This window comes from Hemitrygon akajei, chromosome 7, assembly GCF_048418815.1.
Source record: "Hemitrygon akajei chromosome 7, sHemAka1.3, whole genome shotgun sequence".
Lineage (NCBI taxonomy): Eukaryota > Metazoa > Chordata > Chondrichthyes > Myliobatiformes > Dasyatidae > Hemitrygon > Hemitrygon akajei.
In genome coordinates, this window is record NC_133130.1 from 34,515,649 (window position 1) to 34,540,307 (window position 24,659).

The following is a 24,659-nucleotide window of genomic DNA, read 5'->3' on the forward strand; positions in this document are numbered from 1 at the left end:
TCCCAGGTGCTGGGATCCTAGATGTTTCTGATCATGTCCATGATATCCTGAAGTGGGAAAGAGAACAGCCAGAGGTCGTGGTACATATTGGTACCAACAACTTAGTTAGGAAACGAGAGAAGGTCCTGTAAACAAAACTACAAGGAGTTAGAAATGAAGTTGAGAAGCAGGACCTCAAAGGTAGTAATCTCGGGATTATTGCCTGTGCCAAGTGACCATGAGTATAGGAATAGAGTGAGGTGGAGGATAATGCATGGCTGAGGGACTGGAACAGGGGACGGGGATTCAGATGTCTGAATCATTGGGACATCTTTTGGGGCAGATGTGATCTGTCAAAAAGGACAGGTTGCACTTGAATCTGAGGGGGACCAACAACCTGGCAGGGAGGTTTGCTAAGGCTACTGGGAAGAGTTTAAACTAGAATTACTGGGGGGTGGGAACTGAACTGAAGAGTGAGGAAGGGCGGTTGGCTCACAAATAGAGAAAACTTGGAGACAGTGCGAGAGGGAGGATAGGCAGGTGACAGAGAAGGGATGTGCTCAGATCAATGGTTTGAGATGTGCCTATTTTAATGCAAGAAGCATCATGAACAAAGCGGATGAGCTTAGAGCGTGGATCAGTACTTGGAGCTATGATATTGTGGCCGTTACAGAGACTTGGATGGCTCAGGGGCAGGAATGGTTACTTCGAGTGGCAGGCTTTAGATGTTTCAGAAAGGACAGGGTGGTAAGCAAAGGAGGTGGGGGCATGGCACTGCTGATCAGAGATAGTGTCACGGCTGCAGAAAAGGTGGAAGTCATGGAGGGATTGTCTACTGAGTCTCTGTGGGTGGAAGTTAGAAACAGGAAGAGGTCAATAACTCTACTGGGTGTTTTTATAGACCACCCAATAGTAACAGAGATATCGAGGAGCAGATAGGGAGACAGATTCTGGAAAGGTGTAATAGTAACAGGATTGTCATGGTGGGAGATTTTAAATTTCCCAAATATTGATTGGCATCTCCCTAGAGCAAGTGGTTTAAATGGGGTGGTGAGTTTGTTAGGTGTGTTCAGGAAGGTTTCCTGGCTTAATATGTAGATAAGCCTACAAGAGGAGAGGCTGTACTTGATCTGGTATTGGGAAATGAACTGGTCAGGTATCAGGTCTCTCAGTGGGAGAGCATTTTGGAGATAGTGATCACAATTCTATCTCTTTTACCATAGCGTTGGAGAGGGATAGGAACAGACAAGTTAGGAAAGTGTTTAATTGGAGTAAGAAGAAATATGAAGCTATCAGGCAGGAACTTGGAAGCATAAATTGGGAACAGATGTCCTCAGGGAAATGTATGGCAGTAATGTGGCAAATGTTCGGGGATATTTGTGTGGCGTTCTGCATAGGTATGTTCCAATGAGACAGGGAAATGATGGTAGGATACAGGAACCGTGGTGTACAAAGGCTGTTGAAAATCTAGTCAAGAAGAAAAGAAAAGCTTACGAAAGATTCAAAAAACTAGGTAAAGATAGAGATCTAGAAGATTATAAGGCTAGCAGGAAGGAGTTTAAAAATGAAATTAGGAGCCAGCAGGTGCCATGAGAAGGCCTCGGCATGCAGGATTAGGGAAAACTCCAAGGCATTCTACAGGTATGTGAAAAGCAAGAGGATAAGATGTGAGAGAATAGGACCAATGAAGTGTGACAGTGGAAAAATGTGTATGGAACCGGAGGAGATAGCAGAGGTACTTAATAAATACTTTGCTCCAGTAATCACTACAGAAAAGGATCTTGGTCATTGTAGGGATGACTTACAGAGGATTGAAAAGATTGGGCATATAGACATTAAGAAAGAGGATGTGCTGAAGCTTTTGGAAAGCATCAAGTTGGATAAATCTCTGGGACCGGATGAGATACACCCTAGGCTACTGTGGGAGGCGAGGGAGCAGATTGTTGAGCCTCTGACGATGATCTTTGCATCATCAATGGGGCAAGAGAGGTTCCGGAGGATTGCAGATGTTGTTCCCATATTCAAGAAAGGGAGTAGAGATAGCCCAAGAAATTATAGACCAGTGAGTCTTACTTCAGTGGTTGGTAAGTTGATGGAAAAGATCCTGAGCAGCAGGATTTATGAACATTTGGAGAGGCATAATATGTTTAGGAATAGTCAGCATTGCTTTGTCAAAGGCAGGTCATGCCTTATGAGGCTGATTGAATTTCTTCAGGATGTGACTAAACACATTGATGAAGGTAAAGCAGTAGATGTAGTATATATGGATTTCAGCAAGGCATTTGATAAGGTACCCCATGCAAGCCTTATTGAGAAAATAAGGAGGCATGGGATCCAAGGGGACCTTGTTTTGGGGATCCAAAATTGGCTTGCTCACAAAAGGCAAAGATTGGTTGTAGACGGGTCATATTCTGCATGGAGGTCGTTGACCAGTGGTGTGCCTCAGGGATATGTTCTGGGACCCCTTCTCTTTGTGATTTTTATAAATGATCTGGATGAAGAAGTGGAGGGATGGGTTAGTAAATTTGCTGATGACACAAAGGTTGGGGGTATTGTAGATAGTGTGGAGGGCTGTCAGAGGTTACAGCGAGACAGCAATAGGATGTAAAACTGGGCTGAAAGGTGGCAGATGGAGTTCAACCCAGATAAGTGTGAGGTGGTTCATTTTAGTAGGTCAAATATGATGGCAGAATATAATATTAATGGTAAGACTCTTGGCAGTGTGGAGGATCAGAGGGATCTTGGAGTCTGAGTCCATAGGACACTCAAGGCTGTTGTGCAGGTTGATTCTGAGGTTAAGAGGGCATACGGTGCATTGGCCTTCATCAACTGTGCAATTGAGTTCAAGAGCTGAGAGGTAATGTTACAGCTATATAGGACCCTGGACAGGTCCCACTTAGAAAGGGTGCTGAGGAGATTTACAAGGATATTACCTGGATTGGGGAACATGCCTTATGAGAATAGGTTGAGTGAACTCGGCCTTTTCTCCTTGGCATGGTGGAGGATGAGAGGTGCCCTGATAGAGGTGTGTAAGATGATGAGAGGCATTGAGCATGTGGATAGTCGGAGACTTTTTCCCAGGGCTGAAATGGCTAGCATGAGAGGGCACAGTTTTAAGGTGCTTGGGAGTAGTTACAGAGGAGATGTCAGTGTTAAGTTTTTTTTACACAGAGAGTGGTGAGTGCATGGAATGGGCTGCTGTCGACAGTGGTGGAGGTGGATATGATAGGGTCTTTTTAGAGACTCCTGGATAGGTACATGAGGGTTAGAAAAATAGAAGACTATGGGTAACCCTAAGTCATTTCTAAGTAGGTACATGCTTGGCACAACATTGTGGCCTGAAGGGCCTGTATTGTGCTGTAGGTTTTCTATGTTTCTAGAGCTCGAATAAAGCAACGCAATGGACTTGTAACATCATAATTCAGTGAGTTGTTTTTTATGTCTCCCCTCTCGCTGTGAAACGGGGACACTTCTTTTTCCCTTATTAGGGTGAAAGAGAGCCTGTGGTATGTCGAATCCCAGGTGAACAAATAGTCTTTGGGGTACTGCAAGTCTGTGTCTTATTGACACTTTGCTGCATGCTTGAGTGTTCGGGGTGGTGGGGGGGCACCTATGCTTATTTTGCTGGTGGGGAAAGGGGAGCGGTCGTGCCTTGTGTGGGAGGGGGAGGCTGGTGGGGCTTTGGGGTTCTAACATTTAACTGCCATTCATTCTTTTAAGGCAGTCCTCTGCTTTTATGGATGTTTGCTAAGAAAAAGAATTTCAGGATGTATATTGTATACATTTCTCTGAAATTAAATGTACTTATCGAAACCTATTCCCATAATCCTGATTGAGAACCTGGGCCTTTGTACCTCCCTCTGCAATTGGATCCTTGACTTCCTAACTGGAAAACCACAATCTTTGTGGATTGGTGATAACACCTCCTCTTCACTTAGCCCACTGCTCTACTCTCTCTATACCCATGACTGTGTGACTAGGCATAGCTCAAATACCATCTATAAATTTGCTATCGATACAACCATTGTTGGTAGAATCTCAGATAGACACGAGAGGGCATACAGGAGCGTGATATGCCACCTAGTGGAGTGGTGCCACAGCAACAACCTGGCACTCAATGTCAGTAAGATGAAAGAGCTGATTGTGGGCTTCAGGAAGGGTAAGATGAAGGAGCACATACCAATCCTCATAGAGGGATCAGAAGTGGAGAGAGTGAGCTTTTTCAAGATGTCTGAGGACCTAACCTGGACCCAACATAACAATGCAATTATAAAGAAGGCAAGATAGTGACTATACTTCATTAGGAGTGTGAAGAGATTTGGTATGTCAACAAATACACTCAAAAACTTCTATATATATACCATGGAGAGCATTCTGACAGGCTGCACCTGGTCTGGTATGGTCGTGGGCAGGGGCTACTGCACAGGACTGAAAGAAGCTGCAGAGGGTAGTAAATTTAGTCAGTTCCATCGTGGGTACTAGCCTACAAGGAGTGGTGTCTCAGAAAGGCAGAGTTCACTATTAAGGACCTCCAGCACCCAGGGCATGCCTTTTTCCTCACTGTTACCATCAGGTAGGAGGTACAGAAGCCTAAAGGCACACACTCAGTGATTCAGGAACAGCTTCTTCCCCTCCGCCATCTGAATCCTAAATGGACATTGAACCTGTGAACACTACATAGAACATAGAATAAAACAGCACAGTACAGGCCCTTCATCCCACAATGTTTTACCAACCCTTAAACCCTGCTTCCCATATAACTTCCCACCTTAAATTCCTCCATATACCCGTCTAGTAATCTCTTAAATTTCACTAGTGTATCTGCCTCAACCACTGACTCAGGCAGTGCATTCCACGCACCAACCACTCTCTGAGTAAAAAACCTTCCTCTAATATCCCCCTTGAACTTTCCACCCCTTACCTTAAAGCCATGTCCTCTTCTACTGAGCAGTGGTGCCCTGGGGAAGAGGCACTGGCTGTCCACTCTATCTATTCCTCTTAATATCTTGTATTCCTCTATCATGTCTCCTCTCATCAAAGAGTCAAGCCCTAGCTCCCTTAATCTCTGATCATAATGCATACTCTACCTCACTTTTAAAATGGATTATTTGTGTTTTTTGCATGATTTTTAATCTATTCAATATGTGTACTGCAATTTATTTATTTCTTCTTCTTCGACATTATGTATCGCATTGAACTGCAGCTGCTAAGTTAACAAATTTCACGACACATGCTGGTGATAATAAACCTAATTCTGATTTTATTGTTCACAAGGATTAGTACCTATTGTATTAAATCACATCAGGTGACCATTCTCTGCATTACTGCATGTGGAACACCACGATTTGGAATGTGAATAAAGCCATTAGTATAACCCAGCAGCTTATTCCGCTTTCCATCAATATTTTCTTTAACTGAGATCATTTTCTTAGCACTTCTCGAATGTTTTGAACTGATCACAAAACTGCAGATCTGGGAGGGCCAAATCCCTATCTTGGATGTAGAACTTTGGCTCCTGAAATATTGCCCTGGAAATTTTGACTCGGGTGTATACCTTGAGGTTGCACAACCAGAGCAAAAATATATGAGCCTAATTTGGGGCACATTGGAAGGAATTTCTTTGACTATTTCTGTACGAAGTCTCATCAGAACTTAAATGGGCAGGAAGTAAATATGGTCATATGTGTGTTCAAAGAAAAATCACTTTTTAATTGTTAGTCCACCACAGGCCACTGTAACATTTCTGCTCTAATTGTCTTTAAATTGTTGGGACGAGCAGGCGAAGGTTACTTGCCATGAGAGTTTGAATCATCCCATACAATAATTTGCTGAGGGTATTGATTAATATCCAGCCAGGAGAGGATAACAATTGTGCTTGGTTTGATTTTAATCAGTAGCCCATGTTTGAATAAATCTCGATTTCAATATATGCTGTTAAAATAAAGTTCAAAAAATCAACTCACTGAGCATGGTTTCCAATCGGATCAAACAGCCAACAAAGTCATCAAAGTCAATGACCAGGTCAGAGTTTGCATAACGTGCAACGATGTTCTCAATCACTGTATTGTTCAGAGTGTAACCTGAGGAGGAAAACATAAATTTACATTAATGGTAATTTTATTTCTGTGATATCTGTTTATTACATCAGTATATAAGCGTTGTTTTGTCAAGGGCTGCAGCTGATAATCATGGAAACAAAGATGTTGCCTGGATTGGAGAGCATGCCTTATAGAACAGGTTGAGTGAATCCCTTTTCTCCTTGGAGCGATGGAGGATGAGAGGTGACCTGATAAAGGTGTACAAGATAATGAGAGGCATTGATTGTGTGGCTAGTCAGAGGCTTTTTCCCAGAGCTGAAATGGCTAGCACGAGAGGGCATAGTTTTAGAGTACTTGGAAGTAGGTACAGAGGAGATGTCAGGGGTAAGTTTTTTTACGCAGAGGGTGGTGAGTGCGTGGAATGGGCTGCTGGCAGTGGTGGTGGAGGCATAAGCAATAGGGTCTTTTAATAGACTCCTGGATGGATATATGGAGCTTAGAAAAATAGAGGGCTATGGGTAAGCCTAGGTAATTCTAAGGTACGGACATGTTCGGCACAGCTTTGTGGGCCCAAGGGCCTGTATTGTGCTGTACATTTTCTATGTTTCTAAAGATTATGTATTGAAGAAAGGTAAGGGATAAATGTGCTTGTGGAGATACTACATTGTGTTTGACTATTGAGGGCACTGAGACCAGTGGAGCGTTGTATTTCTTTGTTCTGCTGTGAACACCTCTAAGAAAATGAATCTCTGAGTAGTATATGGTGACTTTGATAATAAATTTACTTATAACTTTGAAGTGTAAGCATAGTGGACTCAAACATATCCTTGCTAAACTGGAGAGATGGATTCAAGCTGGGCAAGTGTAATTAAATACATATTACTTATGCCTTAAATTAATGGAATTGAATGGTAAAGATCTTTTTCCAAGAAAGATAAAGGAAATGTCCATGAGAACCCCATTATGTTTAGAAAAATGGTACACAATTTAGTTTATTTTTATATAGGATACAGATGCTACTGAGTAGCACACACACAATGCTAGAGAAACTCAGCAGATCAGGAAGCATTTCTGGAGTGGATATTAGAGTCCTGATGAAGGGTGTCAGCCCAAAACATTGACTCGTTATTCCTCTCCATAGATGCTGCCTGACCTGTTGAGCTTCTCCAGCATTTTGTGTGTGTTACTCAATTTCCAACATCTTGTGTTACAGATGCTACAGGCAGCCAAAAAGGGGGTATAGCGTTTTTTGATGAGGGAGGACATAAAAGCAGATGTTCTTGGGGATCATCTAGTAAGGCTATATGAATAGAACTTAGAAGTAAGAAGTGGTGGATCTAGTTGGATTGCATTCATGCAGCTTCATAGAGCCTGGACAGAAAATAGAAGAGGCAAAATTTATGTATTATCATTGGAAAAAATCCACTACCAAATGACTTGCAGAATATTGATTACTTATACTGTATTTAGTATACTAGTTATCTTCAGTATTAAGAAAAGCAGCAGAAACAAATAAGGCAATGAAATATAATGAAAAGCTGCTTGACTAATCTCATTGAACTTTTCAGTGGTGTACCAGATAATAAACTCATGAAAAGTCAGGGAGCATTGCCCAAGTTGTAAAGTAGTTTCCCTTAAGGAGCATGACCATTTGCTCATTACTAATGAGAATGAGAGACTTTTAAAATTTGCAGTAGATTCCATCTTTTAGGGGGATTTGGTGGGATAGTTAATGTCGAGGACAACAATAATCTGGCATAATTGATAATTGACCAGTAAATTTTAATCTACATTAGTGAACCATAACATTTCTTTGAAAGCAGATTAGAGGAGTTAAAGAAACAGATTTCTAGTCTATTTCTAGTAATAAACTCAAGAGTAATGAAGTCACAAGCAAATTTATAATTGGATAGGTTCCATTCAAAAATATAAAAGGTGCACTTGCAATGAATCTGGGTTAAACCAGATATTTCTACTGTGTATAGTTCTTATCATCATGTTGTATTGAAAATAGAGGCACTGGGGAGGATCTAAAGGCTTGCAAGATGTAAACTGTCACCAAGAAATCAAGTTGGGGAACTCAGAAAAAAAATATTTACCCCAGATTGTGGCCAGTGGTATTGTCATATTTAAGGTGAAGCTAAATGAGCACATGAAGGGAATAGGTTATACGGATTGCAATGGTTGAGTCAAATGTAGGATTTTCTTACTAGACATTTCCAGTAAAGAAAATACTGTTTCTTAAAACCTTCAGTTAATGACAGCTAAGCAAATACTGAGCATGCTCTTAGATATGGGAAATAAGTAATTCTGCCAGTCGGTCGTGGAAAAGTATATTTGCTTGCACTAGTGGACTATTCTGAAATTACCTGCTTCTTCAAGTGCCAGTCGCATTTCATGTGAATTCATGGTACCAGATTCATCAGCATCCATCTTCTTGAAGATTTTCTAAATGAAGAAAAGATGAACATTGGCTTTTCTAATCTAAGTTACATAACAAAAGTTTAAAATGAAACCAGATTCCAGATCCCTTGTATGCTGAAGTCAAAGTTGAGTTTATTGTTGTATGGTCATATGTAGGTATAATGAACAGCTTACTTGAATGTGCATTGGCTGAGCACAGTTTCATGAGGCAGGGAAGATCAGGCATGCAGAAGTCACAAAGTAAGCAATTGCACAAATTGAGCTTTTATAATACAATGCAACTCATGTACCTCCCACTTATGTCTAAATTAGAGTCACCTCCTATGTGTCACATTTGCCATACTTCTCTCTATTTACAATTGCATATTCATTTGTTCTATGAATCTTTCTAAATTAGTTATTCAATTAGGAAATGATGCATGTAATCACCACCACTATAATGCAGAGTCTTGGGGCTAATTTTCATTGACAGAATTAAACAAATGGACATCTACTCAAACACCTGTCAAAGGTCATCTCAACCAAATGGTGTCAGAGAGGGTCCTGATAAATGAAGCGTCTGTGGGTGTGTTTTCTTCAAAGCAGCTAATATGAGAGCACTAGAAGATTTCAATGAGGAAACAAGTCTATAGAGAAAAAATAATTACCAGCATCTTCTGTAACTTGTTCAAAAACAGCTTCAATTCCACTTGTCCAATTTTTCCTGATGCATCTTTCTGTTTTACCATTTTATTGAGGAAAACTACTTAGAGAAGGTATTAGACTAAACGGTGCTTATAAAAAGTATTCACCCCCTTGGAAATTTTCACGTTTTATAACATTGAATCACAGTGGATTTAATTTGGCATTTTTTGACACTGATCAACTGAAAAAGACTCTTTCATGTCAAAGCGAACTCTACAATTATAAATATAAAACACAAAATAATTTGTATAACTATTAACCCCTTTAATATGACACACCAAATCATCACTGGTGCAGCCAATTGGTTTTAGAAGTCACATAATTAGTTAAATGGGGATCACCGTGTCCAGTCAAAAGTGTTTCAAATGATTATAGTAAAAATACACCTGTATCTGGAAGATCTAACTGCTGGTGCGTCAGTATCTTGGAAAAAACTCCACCAAAAAGACAAAAGAACACTCCAAGCAACTCCATGAAAAGGCTATTGAAAAGCACAAGTCAAGAGATGGATACATAAAAACTTCCAAGTCACTGAATATTTCTTGGAGTATAGTTAAGTCAATCATCAAGCAATGAAAAGAATATGGCACAGCTGTAAATCTGCCTAGAGCAGACCATTCTGAAAAACTGAGTGACCGTGCAAGAAGAGGAGTAGTGAAGAAGGCCACCAAGAGACCTATGACAGCTCTGGAGGAGTTAAAAGCTTCAGTGGCTGAGATAGGAGAGACTGCACATACAACAACTGTTGCCTGGGTGCTTCACCAATTGTAACTTTATGGGAGAGTGGCAAAGAGAAAGCCACTGTTGGAAAAAAACCTCACATGAAATCTTGACTAGAGTTTGTCAGAAGGCATGTGGGAGACTCTGAAGTCAGCTGGAAGAAGGTTCTTATGGTCTGATGAAACCAAAATTAAGATTTTTGGCCAGACTAAACATTATGTTTGGCAAAAGCTAAAGTCCACACATCATCAAAAACATACAATCCCTACCATGAATCATGGTAGTGACAGCATCATGTTGTGGGGATGCTTCACTATGGCAGGCCCTGGAAGGCTTGTGAAAGTAGAAGGTAAAATGAATGCAGCAAAATACAGAGCAATCCTGATTCAGTCTGTAAGAGAACTGACTTGGGAGAAGATTTGTTGTCCAGCAAGACAATGATCCGAAGCATAAAGCCAAAGCTACACATGAATGGCTTAAATACAACTAAGTTAATGTCCTGGAGTGGCCAAGTCAGAGTCCAGACCTCAATCCAATTGCGAATTTGTGGCTGGACTCAAAGGTATGTTCACTCATGATCCCCATGCAATCTGACAGAGTTTGAACAGTTTTATAAAGAAGAATGGGGAAAAGTTGCAGAATCCAGATGTGTAAAGCTGACAGAGACCTATCAACATAGACTCGAGGCTGTAATTGCTGCCAAAGGTGCATCTACTAAATACTGACTTGAAAGGGATGAGTAATTAGTCAATCAATTATTTTGTGTTTAATAATTGTAATAAATTAAGACCAATTTGTAAAAATTTGTTTTCACTTTGACATGAAAGAGCCTTTTCTGTATGAGGATGAGGTTTTTCATTCCAGAACAAAAGAGATGTCCTCCTTTTCAAAGAAAGGGGCTTCCCTTCCTCTACCATCAACACTACTCTCAACCACATCTCTTCCATTTCATGCACATCTGCTCTTACCCCCTCATCCTGCCACCCTACCAGGGATAGGGTTCCTCTTGTCCTCACCTGCCACCCCACCAGCCTCCGCATTCAGCACACGAGTCTTCGAAACTTCCGCCACCTCCGATGGGATCCCACCACTAAGCACATTTCTCCCCCTCCCACTTTCTGCTTTCCGTGGGGAATCACTCCTATATGATTCCCATGTCCATTCATCCCTCCTGGAATTTATCCTCGCAAGCGGAACAAGTGCTACACCTGCCCCTCACTACCATTCAGGGCCCCAAACAGTCCTTCCAGGTAAGGCGACACTTCACCTGTGAGTCTGTTGGGGTCGTGAACTGTGTGCAGTGCTCCCGGTGTGGCCTCCTGCACGTCGGTGAGACCCGCCATAAACTGAGAGACCGCTTCGTTGAGCACCTACGTTCTGTCCGCCAGAAAAAGTGGGATCTCCCAGTGGCTACCTATTTTAATTCCACTTCCCATTCTTATTCCAATATGTCCATCCATGGCCTCCTGTACTGTCATGATGCGGCCACACTCAAGCTGCAGGAACAACAGCTTATATTCCATCAGGGTAACCTCCAACCTGATGTCATGAACATTGATTTCTCAAACTTCTGGTAATGCACCATGCCCCCCACCCCCCAGTCACCACTCTCTATCCCTTTTCCCTCTCTCACCTTATCTCCATCACCTCCCTCTGGTGCTCCTCCCTTTTCTTTCTTCTGTGACCTCCTGTCCTCTCCTATCAGACTCCCCTTTATCCAGCCCTGTATCTCTTTCACCAATCAACTTCCCAGCTAATTACTTCAGCCCTCCTCCTCCCAGTTTCACCTATCACCTTGTGTTTCTCTTTCCCCTCCTCCCACCTTTTAATCTACTCCTCTGCTTTTTTTTCCTCCTGTCCTGCCGAAGGGTCTCGCCCTGAAACGTTGACTACTTACTCTTTTGCATAGAGGCTGCCTGGCCTGCTGAGTTCCCCAAGCATTTTGTGTGTATTGCTTATAAACTTCATTAGAGCTTCCCTCAGCCTCTGCTACTCACGAAGAAGAGCTGAAGTTTGTCCAAGTTCTCTTCATAGCACTTGCTCTTACTCCAGGCAACAACCTACTAAACCTCTTCTGCACCCAGTTCAAAACTTTGACATCCTCCCTATAATGTGACCCAAACTAGATGCAATACTCCAGATACAGTCTAACTGGAGTTTTATAAAGCTGCAGCAACTTCCTACTCCTGCATTCAATACCTCGAATAATAAAAGCAAATGTCATATGCCTTCTTTGCTACCCTATCAACTTGTGTGGTCACTTCCAGGGAGCTATGGACTAGGATCCTGAGATCCATCTGCACTACACCACTGTTAAGGGTTTTGCCATCAATGGCGTATTGTCCTCTTGCACTTTGGGAGATCAGCTGCAAAACCTCAAACTTATCCAGACTAAACTCTATCTGCCATTTCTCTGACCATATGTCAATTGAATCTCTATCCCACTGTATCTTTTGGAAATCTACACTATCCAAAATGTCACTAATCTTTACATCATCTGCAAACCTAACATGCTTTTGTCCAAATTATTTATAATGTAAACAAACATCAGAGATTCTAACAAGGTATTTTTTATTCCTTTGAATCCCACCAATCCTCAGAGCAAATGATAATTCGGGGTGAATGCCTATCCAGATCGACTGGGTCAAAACCAGCTTTTGGTGAGGCTATTTGGCATTTAGAAAAAGAGAGATACCCCAGCGTATTGATTCAGGAGCGCATGGCATAATGGTAAATAAAATTCCTGTTGCAATCTCTTCAATCTCTGTCTGGTCATCTCAGAAAAAAAGAGAGAAGAACTTCTCCAAGGAAACAAAACAAAAAAGACAATTAATTGTTCCTATAAAAAGCTGTATGACTGCTGATCAGAGATCTAGATGCAGAATGCCTGCTTGGTAAGAGGACATTAATAATGTATGCATTGTGATTTTTCTATCAATTGAAAAGTTTTGTGTTCGATAGAGTGAACTATAGTTATTAAAAGGATACATCCATTAGACTGATTACATTTCGACAAGTCTGCAAACTAAAGCCATCAGTTTTAATGTCTTCACCTTGAAGAGAAAACATATTCCAGTAAGAGGCTGAGAGAATATATTTAAAGGAACAGTATTTACACAACAATACAGATGCAATCCTTTTCTCCTCCCATGCAAATGATTTGGAAAGACCCATTCTTTCTTTCAGTATCAGCACACTTGGTCTTTAAACATGAGAAAGTCTGTGGATGCTGGGAATATAAAGCAACACACACACAATGCTGGAGAAACTCAGCAGGCCAGGCAGTATCTATGAAAATGATTAAACCATCAATGTTTCGGGCCGAGATCATTCTTCAGGACTGGAAGGAAGAATTAAAGAAGAAAGAAAAAAGATGAAGAATAAAAAGGTGAGGAGCAGGAAATGAGGAGAGCTAGAATGTGAGAGCTGAAGTCAGGTGGGTAGGAAAGATGAAGGAATCTGATAGGAGAGGAGAGTTGACCATAGGAGAAAGGGAAGGAGAAAGGGATCCAAGGGGAGGTGACAGGCAGGTGAGAAAGGTAACAGGCCAAATTAGGAAACAGAAGTGGGGGGGGGGGGGGGGACAGAATTTTTTTTTAAATCGGAAAGAGAAATTGATATTCATGCCTTCAGGGTGGAGGCCACCCTGGTGGTAAATAAGGTGTTGCTCATCCACCCTGAGGGTGGCTTCATCTTGGCACAAGAGGAGGCCACAGACTGACATGCCAGAACAAGAGTGGGCATTGGAATTAAAATGTTTGGACACCGGGAGTTTCTGCTTTGGTGAATGGAATGGAGGCGCTGGACAAAGCGGTACCCCAATTTATTACGGGTCTCACTAACGTAGAGGAGTCTGCCTCAGGAGCACTGGACACAAGAGATGACCTCCAGCATATTCACAGGAGAGGCAAGGTTATGTTTGGTGGTAGGATCCCTTTGGAGATGGTGGAAGTTGTGGAGGATAATGTGTTTGATGTGGAGACGTGGTGGTTGTTAAGGCATGGGAAAATGGGGTGAGTGCAGATGTTTGGGAAATGGAAGAGATATGGATGAAAGCAGCTTCAATGGTGGAGGAAGGGAAACACTGTTGTTTGAAGGAGGAGAACATCGCTAATGACTTAGAAAGGAAAGCCTCATCCTGGAAATGGATGCGGCGGAAATGAAAGAACTGAGCAAAGTGAAGAGCCTTTTGCAGAATACAGGGTGGAAACAAGAATAGTCAAGACAAGTATGGGAATTGGTAGGTTTATAAAAGATGTCTGTCGATAGATGGAGACAAAGAGATTGAGAAAATGGAGGGAGATATCAGAAATGGATCAAGTGAATTTAATGACAGGGTAGAAGTGAGAAGCAAGGTTAATGAAATTGATGAGCTCAGCATGGGTGCATGAAGCAGCACCAAAACAGTCATCAATGTAGTGCAGGAAGTGTCGGCGAGCATTACCGGGGAAGGCTTGGAACATGGACTCTTCTATGTAACTAACCACCTCAGGTGACGTCCTCCTGATAGTCCACGACATTGTTTCTTCCACTTCTTTTTCTCTTAAATGTGACTCTGGTACTGTTGGAGCCTGTGATCTACAGTTTGAAGGTGTGTTTTTGGGCTGGCTGAGCGATCTGGGACTTAGCTGTCTCTGAGAAGATTCCAGAAGGCGAGCAGACTTGAGGCTTGGAGACAGGGCACAGGCCCATGAATGACTCAATTTTTTTGCTGATTAAAGCATCAAGGAAGATTGAAGCGTCGAGATAAGTGATGTTCAGCTCCATCCACTTCTCACTTGCAGCTGCTGGAGGAGGAAGGTGTCTGTGTGTGACAGACTCTCGCCCGCAGTTCTCGAGGGAAGGCTCCTGCATTTGAATGATCTCTCTCTCTCCTTTTGCTATTGGATGATGGACTGTCTTTCAATTGGGCCCTTTCAATTTTACTTCTTAATATTTTGTGTCTTCACCGCTTCTTTCTTGCTGCTGTTTGCCTGATTGGTTTGATTTTTGCACAGCTGGTTGGGGGGGGGGGGGTGAGGGGGAGGGTTTGATGTTCTTGTTGCCATAAGCCTGATCTTTTTTGCACATGGGCCTGGCAAAAGCAGGCACAGCTGGGGCCCATGCGGGTGTTCATGGCTACCTCTCAAGTCTGGAGAAAGTGGGAGGAGCCGAAGGTAAGGATGAGAATTGGTTCTGTCAGAAAGGAGGGCGCTGGTGGAGGGGATCTGGCTGGTTCACTTACTGAGAAAGAAACAGAGAACTTCAAGGCATTCTTGAATGAGAATAGAAGTGTTTGGGAAAAGAGTATATAGGCACACAGTCTTTAAGCCTTTCTTTCAGTAGAATGTCCAGCAAGACCTGAGGTAGTACTTATAGCTTTTTGTTACAGTCAGATAGAGACACTCATTTCTTCCAAGTCAACTATTTCATATAGTAGAGGAAGCTGAAATTCTGGTTTGTTTATTTCTCTATTGACCATTATGAAATTGTTTGAAACCCATCTGTAAGCTGGGTTCTAAGATTCATGTTGAATTACACTCATCTATAGGTCTAAGCAAATTCAAGGAAAGGGTAGAGTTTGGAGTCATAATCTATAGGAAATTTTGTTTTCTTCCCTTTGGAATGAAAAAGGAAAATTTACTTATTCCACTTAGGTGAAGAAACCTGTTCATGTACTGATCCAAATTTCTTTTAAATGCTGAAATTGAACCTGCACTCACCACCACAACTACTACTTCATTCCACACTCTCACCATACTCATGTTCACCTTTCATCCTTAACCTATAACCTCTAGTTCTAGTCTTGCTCAACCTTTGTAGAAAAAGCCTGCTTGCATTTACCCTATCTATACCTCCCATAATTTTGTATACCTCTATCAAATCTCCTTTCTTTCTTCTACACTTCAGGAAATAATATTCTAACTATTCAACTTTTCCCTGTAACTGAGGTCCTCAAGTCCTGGAAACGTGTGTACATTTTCTCTGCACTCTTTCAATCTAAATCAACATCTTTCCTGTAGGTAGGTGACCAAAACTGCACACAATACTCCAAATTAAGCCTCACCAATGTCTTATACAACTTCAACGTAACATCCCAACTCCTGTAACAATACTTTCACTTATGAAAGCCAATGCGCCATACTCACCTATGACACCACTTTCAAAGAACTATGGATCTGCATTCCCAGATCCCTCTGTTCTACTGTACTCCTCAGTGCCCTACCAATCACTATGTAAGCCTACACTGGTTTAGCCTCACAAAGTGCAACCCTCACACTTGTCTGCATTAAATTCCATCTGCCATTTTCCAATCCATTTTTTTAGCTGGTCCAGATCCTGCTGCAAACTTTGATGGCCCTCCTCGTTGTCCACTACACCCCCAATCTTGGTGTCACGTGCAAATGTACCATCAGTTTATTCATTCATTCAGCATGCAGGTAACAAATTCAAATTGGAGCATCAGTACCATCAGTGGACAAGCCTACATAATGAATGGGTTCCTTTACTCACGGTTGGATACAATTCTGTTCAGTATTCTTTGCAGCTCAAAGGCAGAAATCTCCACATCCTGAATTTAAAAAAAGCAAAGAGAAACAGAGTTCAAACAACTGCCACATCATCTGTAGAAACCTGTCCCTATCTAAACGTCACAATCATTCTTTTGCCTCTAATACAGTACTTCTTAAAAGTTGCAATTGTACCTGCCTTGACCACTTACAATGACTGTGCACCTAGGTATTCAGTAGCTTCTCTGTAAAGAAGTTACCTGTAGGGTCTTTCAAATCTCTCCTCTCTTGTATCTGTTCTCTCTACTGGGAGTCGAATTCACAGAAGAAGAGATAGACCATTTAGAGATAGACCAACAGAACTTGCTACACTGATTGCATATTAAGGGAATTGAAAGAAAAAAAGGGTAGTACAGGAAAATGGAGCAGGAGTGAACTTCACAAAAGACTCAAAGGGCAGATAGCCTAAGTTGCTCTAATTATTGTGTAGAAGTCCCAATTTTACTAGCAATTTGAATGTATTTTACTGCCTTTTCTCATATTTAAATTGTTTTCTGGTGGAATATTGGTTAACCTATTGGAAAAAAATCATTGGCAATTGAATCATCTTTATAAGTTTGACTATAAACCACAGTGGGTTATTGTCATTATGTCCTAAATATTCTCCTGGATCTCAAATCAGCTGTTCATAAAGTTGCAGAATCTGAAACTGCTCTGCATCTTCACTGTATCTGAACACTTTGTAATTCAACAAGGGACTCAATTAAATAATGAAAATCCCTTGTGTCTTTGTCAAACCCATTTTGCCTCTGCCTATTTCAGATCATACTCATGGAATGTTTCTCTAATAATCAGTAAGATTCGAGTCACAAAAGATAATCTTGGTGGTAAAGTGTTTTATCTTACCTTTCCCAGTAAATAATCAAGCAAATTCTCGAAGTTCCTACTAATATCATCTTCATCAACCTTTGGAATTTTTTTTTCAGAGAAGAAAATAATTAAGAGCACTTTTAAGTAAATATAGCAAAGAAATAGAGAGAGACAGACAGACAGAAATTAACACGTATACATTACAGTGCAGCAGATCTGGGAATTTATTATTTCCATTGCAAAAACTTAAGTAACATCATTCACGGTGTTAAATGCACAAAATAATTGCACACTGCTGAAAGATACCTAGTTACGTCTGGTACCCCGGGACCATCCTCAATGAAACCTCCATGTGAGGGGTAAAGGCCTGTCACCTTTATTGGTACTTCTGGGTGAGTTTTTACAATTTTTTGGAGGATCAAGTTAAAAATCACTGGTTGCTTCATCTTTCTTCATCCACAATGAGGTTGAAAGATCACCTTTGCAGAGTCCACAGTTCCATCACACCATCTACCTGGTCCTTGTATTATTCATAAATTTTCACCCTCACTTCAATGGAATTTAATCCATATTCCCTTTTAAAACAATAGCTTTATGCCCCACACCTGTAACTTAGCTTAGAAGTTCTTTGGATTTCACATTAAGTTAACACATTATCATGTTTACAACAATATTAAATCGCCTGACCCCATTCCTTTCAAGACTGTAAACCTCGTGTTTTTGTGTTCATCATGACCTAGAACACTCAATCACGCGGGAGCTTTTTGCTGGCTCACATTTACACTCTTATGGTTGAATGCATCAGTAGCCATGACAGCAGAGATTACCCAAGCCACAAGCAGACTAGAATAACTATTGTTTCATCAGGGATTAATACTCTCTCATGGAAGAATTCCATTCAATTTTGCCCCAACCATAACATACTTGGCAGGAATTTTACTACTTAGCCCGGCAGCAGCTAAAGAGTACCAAACATTGAAAGAGTTTGAAAATCCCCTAAAAACAGGGTACCACATTGGAGAAGCAAGCACCTAGTCCTCAAGGTCATTCCTAATCTTCCTAGTGAATGCCAGAAATTGGGAATTGTGACAACAATAACCTTTGTGACATGGAGAGACAAGCAAAGTGACTAAGTGGTTATAAAACTTGGCAACAAACAGGAGATAGGTCACCTACCACCTCATCCTCCAGAACTGCACCAACTTCAACATCTATTGCCCTGTAATAAGAAACATGAAGATCATTTCAGTTGACCACCCAGAAGCACCTCAGTCATAATTAATTTTTATTTTGTTTACTCCAACTTTCTCCCATTTCCATGTTTTGAAGCTATGCACTAACAAATAATTAGTGGGATTTGGTTTCACAGGCCCTAGCGACTCTTTAGTATTCCATTCAAAAATAGTTCTCTGTTAGAAACTGTCTACAGACTACTTCACAAACAAGAGAAAATCTGCAGATGCTGGAAATCCAAGCAACACGCACCAAATGCTGGAGGAACTCAGCAGGCCAGGCAGCATCTATGCAAAAGAGTACAGTCGATGTTTCCTGCTGAGTCCTGATGTAGCTTCTTCAGCCTGAAATGTCGACTGTTTACTCTTTTGCAGCATGTCTCCAGCATTTTGTGTCTGTTGCTGCAGACTACTTCAATCTGGTAGCACTTCAGGCGAGCCAAGTTCTACATTCAGCCAATAGGTGGAGGTTAGTCAAAAAAGAAGTGTATGGCAATCTTTGCTTCCCTACAGCTGCAGAGATTGATTACTTCAGCAATTAATGGAAAATCCTCAACTGTGAAGAGCATGTATTATGTGCACTCCATTTTGAAACTGAAGTGTGAGGAAGCTTGACCAAATACATTCATGAAATGCAATTTAATTCTATCCTGCACATTTTAAAATAATTCTTTCCTTCTGCAACTGGATCCTTGACTTCCTAACTGCCAGACCAGAATCTGTGAGAATTGGAAATAACATATCCACCTCAGAGACAATCAACAATGTTGCAGCACAGGGATGAGTTCTTAGTCCACTGCTCTATACTCTCTACACCCATGACTGTGTGGCTAGGCATAGCTCAAATGCTATCTATAAATTTACTGATGATACAAGCACTGCTGGCAGAATCTTAGAATTGAGACAAGAGAGTGTACAGGGGTAAGATATGCCAGCTAGTTGAGTGGTGTCACAGAAACAACCTTGCACTCAATGTCAGTAAGACCAAAGAGCTGATTGTGGACTTCAGAAAGGGTAAGACTAGGGAACACAAACCAATCGTCATAGAGGGATCAGTAGTGGAGAAAGTGAGCAATTTCAAGTTCCTGGGTTTCAATATCTTTGAGGAGCTAACTTGGTTGCAACATATTGATGCAGCTATAAAAAAGACTGGTTATATTTCATTTGGAGTTTGAGGAAAATGGTTTTGTCAACAAAAGCACTCAAAAACTTCTGCAAAGGGAGAGGGGGTAGCTACTGCACAGGGTCAAAGTAAGCTGCAGAAACTTATAAAATTAGTCAGCTCCATCTTGAGTACTAGCTTCCATAGTATTAAAGACATCTTCAAGGAGCATCCATCATTAAAGATCCCTATCACCCAGGACATGAGCACTTCTCATTGTTACCTTCAGGAAGGAGGTACAGAATCGTGAAGGCACACAGTCAATGATTCAGGATCAGCTTCTTTCCCTCTGCCATCTGATTCTGAAATGGACATTGAACTCATGAACACCACCTCACTAATTTTTATTTCTGTTTTTTTTTAAAGCACTGCTTATTGTTATCTATGGTATTTATTGATCCCAGGTATCTTGATGATATAAATTCTGATTCTGAAGATCCTGTTCTACATATTCTTGATTATGTAACTGTTCCAGTTGTTATAACAGCTCAGAGGACATTTCCATCCATTGAGAGTGGACTGGTAGAGGGACAGATAAAGCTGTCATAATAAAAAACAGAACGGCAGCATCACTTCCCAAACCTGCCCTTTGAAAGGTAAATTACCATCATTAGTCACACAATTTACAGCACCTGCTAATTTAAAATTCCTTGACTTGTGCTTTTACTTACTGTACTTCAGCATGTTTCATTGTAAATACACGGACTGCAAAGTCTCCATCTTTATTTGGTTCAAAAGTGGATGGTACAACGAGGTACTGTCCAGGTGGAAGAGCATGTCGGATCACAACCTCTCGCGTGTTCACGAAGTTTTTTGAAATAGCACAGGGCTGGTGGTTTTTGAAAAATTCTTCCTTCAGCTGAGTATTGATTTGGTCTATATACTAATTCATATAAATGAAAGAAAAAAGTGATTTGGCTATGTTTTTGAAATACTATTTCAGCACAGTATGCAAAATATCTCACATTTAAGATACGGGCTACAATCTGCAAGTCATCAGTATAATACATCAATCTACAATGACAGCATTACCAACAGACAAACAGAACAGTACAGAAGACTTGTCCTTCTCATTGTTCAAACTTGTCTTCTGTCGCATTGGAAAGTTTAATTAGAGATGGACAAGAAAATGCCAATTTTCATCCAATTTGTGTTACAAATGCATGCAATTGACTGTCTTAGCAAGCAACTACATAGCATCTACAGAGTTGAATTTTATTGCAGAATACTGGATTAAAAGAAACAAACATGGCATTTATAGTGCAAACTTTATTTAATCAGAACATCCCATAGTACTTTACACAGTCTACAACATACTTTTGAACTGTATTAATTCTTTTAACACAAGGAAGAGACAAAAAAAAACAATCACAGTAAATTCTGAATTAAATAATGCTTCAATAAATCACAGTACTGGGAATTCTATTTTTTTTAATTAAAAGACTATTAAGTAAAATCATTAAATGTAGAATGTAATGTTGGATTGTCATGCAAAAAGCTGGTATCTCAGCTGTCAATGATACAACTTGTCTGATGCATGATTCCATTGAACAAAACAGAATTCTAGTCCTCAGTGATTTCTGAACTAATTAGCATTAACTTTAGAATTAAAAGATAAAAGTAGATGCTTAACAAAAAAACCTCAAAGTTATTGGTTTCTTCTCACCCAAAGATATAACAGCAAGTTCATGGACACAATAGACCACACTTTTACTCCACCCACACCAACAGTTACAGAAATAGAGACTATCAGATCCACCCTCATGCACTGTCTGGCTGGTGACACAAGGAGTGTTACTGGAAGAAGGCCACTTACCTGATGCTCCATCCAGAGTATCATATGAAAGGGAATATACTAATAATTCTTTAGTAGCCCTCTCAAGATTGGTTTGAATATCAATTGTGCAATATTCAATGAGTTATTATAAACTAACTGAATGGTGCCTACATGTAAAAATGTGGTTAAATGTGTATCTCCGGAACATAATCCAACGTACCTTATCAGGGATCTGCAAAATAAAAAGGGTAAATGAGTCTAAAGACCTTCATAAAAAAGGCTATAAAAACTGCATGAACCATATAAATTGAGCATGATTAAGGTAATCTTTTCAAGTACAGAATTAACATGAAATCCATAGAGGCATCTTAATAACATCAGAACATGTTTTTCATACTAAGATGTCATTTTACACTGCACCAAATGATGCAAACACATTTACACTAGGAGCAAATGGGATTGTCTGTCACAATCTGTCCCCACGAGTTGCTGTTTTGATTTGTATACACTGAGAGTAACCTCGATATACAAAACTGTCTCAAAAATCTTCCAAGTCATTTCACAGAACAGACCCACATATTTTGTTCTATCATTAAAATGAACAAAACTGACACTTGTATTACAGCTGGTCAGTGTCTAGACCAGGTAGAGATTCTCTTTACTAGCTCTGGTAGATTTTAGCATTGTAAACATACTTGGCGGCTGGTCTAGGGATGAATGGATTTAATCTCAAGACTAGTGTATTACCGACACCACACCATCATGTGGTATTGTGGCCAGAGATAGCCTACTGTCTTGCCAGCAATGGTTTATTGGTACTTCGATCACTCGGGAAATCCTCAAGAGGCAGTGCCTCAAGAAGGTGGCATCCATCATTAAATACCCTCACCATTTGGAACATGCTGTCTTCACATTAATACCATCAGAGAGGAGCTACAGGAGCCTGAAGACCTCTGCTGAATGTTTTAGGAACATCTTGTTTCTCTCCACTATCAGATTTCTGAACAGTCTATGAACACTACCTCGTCCTTTATACTATTAATTTATTTTTGGTAACTTATTATCACTTTGCTGTCTTGCACTGCACTGCCGTCGCAAAGCAAAACATTTCAGCACATATGAAAGTGTTAATAAATCTGATTCTGAGGGTGGTGGAGGGAGGTACTCTGGCAACACCAGATGCAAACTTGAAAGCAAATTCCATAGGTGGCTGTAGGCCATGTGCTTGGAGGTTTGGAAAAGTTAGTGATGGCTTCAAAGGTTACAGGGAAGAAGGCAGGAGAATGGGGTTAAGAGGGAATCTAAATCAGCCATGATTGAATGACAGAGCAGACACAATGGGCTGAATGGCCTAATTCTGCTCCTATGTCTTCGTTCTAAATGGGGTTAGTATAGATAGGTACTCAGGCAATGCACTCAGGCAACCCCGTTTCTGTGCTATATGTCTCCAAACCTCATTCTGGAATTTTGAGTGCCAGATACAACTGTACCAAAAATATACCATGGCATAATGGTTAGAGACAACAACAGATCCCAGACACTTCCTGCTGCATCATTGAATAAAGGAACCAATAAAATTAAAGTACATTTCTTTAAATGATGGAGGCAAGGTAATAATAAAATAATTAGGTACAGACCAGTGTAATGATAGGTCCAATTAAAATTGAATTTCAGTCTTAAAACTTTTTGAATATAGTTCTCAGCAGGTCGGGCAGCATCCGTGGAAATGAACAGTCAACGTTTGAAGGGTCTCAGCCCAAAACTTTGACTGTTCGTTCCAGTCCTGACGAAGGGTCTCAGCCCGAAATATTGACTGTTCATTTCCACGGATGCTGCCCGACCTGCTGAGTTCCTCCAGCGTGTTGCACGTGCTGCTTTGACCCCAGCATCTGCAGAGTATTTTGTGTTTTGAATATAGTTCTTCACTGTACAACTTACAAACATACAAATTAAGTGCAGGAGTAAACATTTAAGCCCATTTGAAAATTCAGTCTTCCATTATCTTTCTTTTAAATCGATGCAAGAGGCGGAGAGGGAAGAAGTAAAGGCATATCGGAGAGAAGCCGTTTTTTTAAACTGATGGCGGAAAAGAGGGTAGACTGCACAGACGCGTGACATAGCGCACCAAAAGTTTAAAAAAAAGACCACCATATACAGTGGCCATCACCAGAGTGGACTGAGGCGGAGTGGGATGGCTTTGGCTCAACAGGCAGAGGCAAGGTTTAAACGGGGCACGACTGCGCAAGCGCGTGAAAGTCAGCCTGTGAGGCAGCGGGAGAATTTAAAAAGCGAGCAGAGGCTGAGGACAAGCTTCACTCCAAGTGAGGTAAGGCCAGGTAACCTCTTTAATTGATTTAATTACCTTAGGAGTAGGTAATGGAGGCAGCAGTTAGGGCAGTTGAGTGCTCCGTTTGCAGGATGAGCACAATTGTCCCTGATGACTACACCTGTAAAAGGTGTACCCAGCTGCAGCTCCTGACAAACCGTGTTAGGGAACTGGAGCTGGAGCTGGATGAACTTTGATTCATTCGGGAGGCAGAGGCAGAAATAAACAGGAGTTACAGGGAGATAGTTACCCTTAAGAGTCAGAAGACAGGTAGCCGAGTGACTGTCAGGAGAGGGAAGGGGATTAGAAAGAATGAGCAGTGCACCCTGGTGAACATTCCCATCAATAATAAGCATACCATTTTGGATACTGTTGGTGGGGATGACCTACCAGGGACAAGTTGCAGTGGTTGCATCTCTGGCACCGAGATTGGACCCTCAGCTCAGAAGGGAAGGAGGAAAAAGAGGAGAGCAGTAGTGATAGGGGATTCGATAGTTAGGGGGACAGATAGGAGGTTCTGTGGAAAAGATCGAGATCCCAGATGGTCTGTTGCCTCTCTGGTGCCAGGGTCTGCGATATCTTGGAGTTCTCAGTATTCTCAAGAGGGAGGGTGAGCAGCCTGATGTTGTGGTCCATGTAGGGACCAATGACATGGGTAGGAAGAGTGAGGAGGTACTGAAAGGTGAGTTTAGGGAGTTAGGCGCCAAGTTAAAGGACAGGACCACCAGGATAGCAATCTTAGGATTGCTACCAGTGCCACGTGCAGGCAGGTTTAGAAATAGTAAGATAGCGCAGTTCAACACGTGGCTGAAGATATGGTGCAGGAGGGAGGGCTTCAGATTTATAGATAATTGGGCAGTTTTCCAGGGAAGGTGGGGACCTGTTCCGACAGAGGGGAGGCGGACAAATATTCTTGCAGGTAGGTTTGCTAGAGAGGCTCCAGTGGATTTAAACTAGAT

At 41.2% G+C, this 24,659-nt stretch overlaps 1 protein-coding gene across 1 annotated transcript in view; it reads right to left on the reverse strand.

The window, feature by feature from the left end:
- Positions 1 to 24,659, reverse strand: part of LOC140730120 (calpain-2 catalytic subunit-like) — a 117,964-nt gene that overhangs the window by 20,645 nt on the left and 72,660 nt on the right. The window contains exons 7-12 of the mRNA XM_073050256.1: positions 21,595 to 21,606; positions 20,269 to 20,480; positions 18,380 to 18,422; positions 17,240 to 17,299; positions 8,387 to 8,465; positions 5,943 to 6,059 (exon numbers count right to left, since the gene is read on the reverse strand). Coding sequence (XP_072906357.1) covers positions 5,943 to 6,059; positions 8,387 to 8,465; positions 17,240 to 17,299; positions 18,380 to 18,422; positions 20,269 to 20,480; positions 21,595 to 21,606 — 523 coding nt within the window. The remainder of the gene's footprint in view (positions 1 to 5,942; positions 6,060 to 8,386; positions 8,466 to 17,239; positions 17,300 to 18,379; positions 18,423 to 20,268; positions 20,481 to 21,594; positions 21,607 to 24,659) is intronic.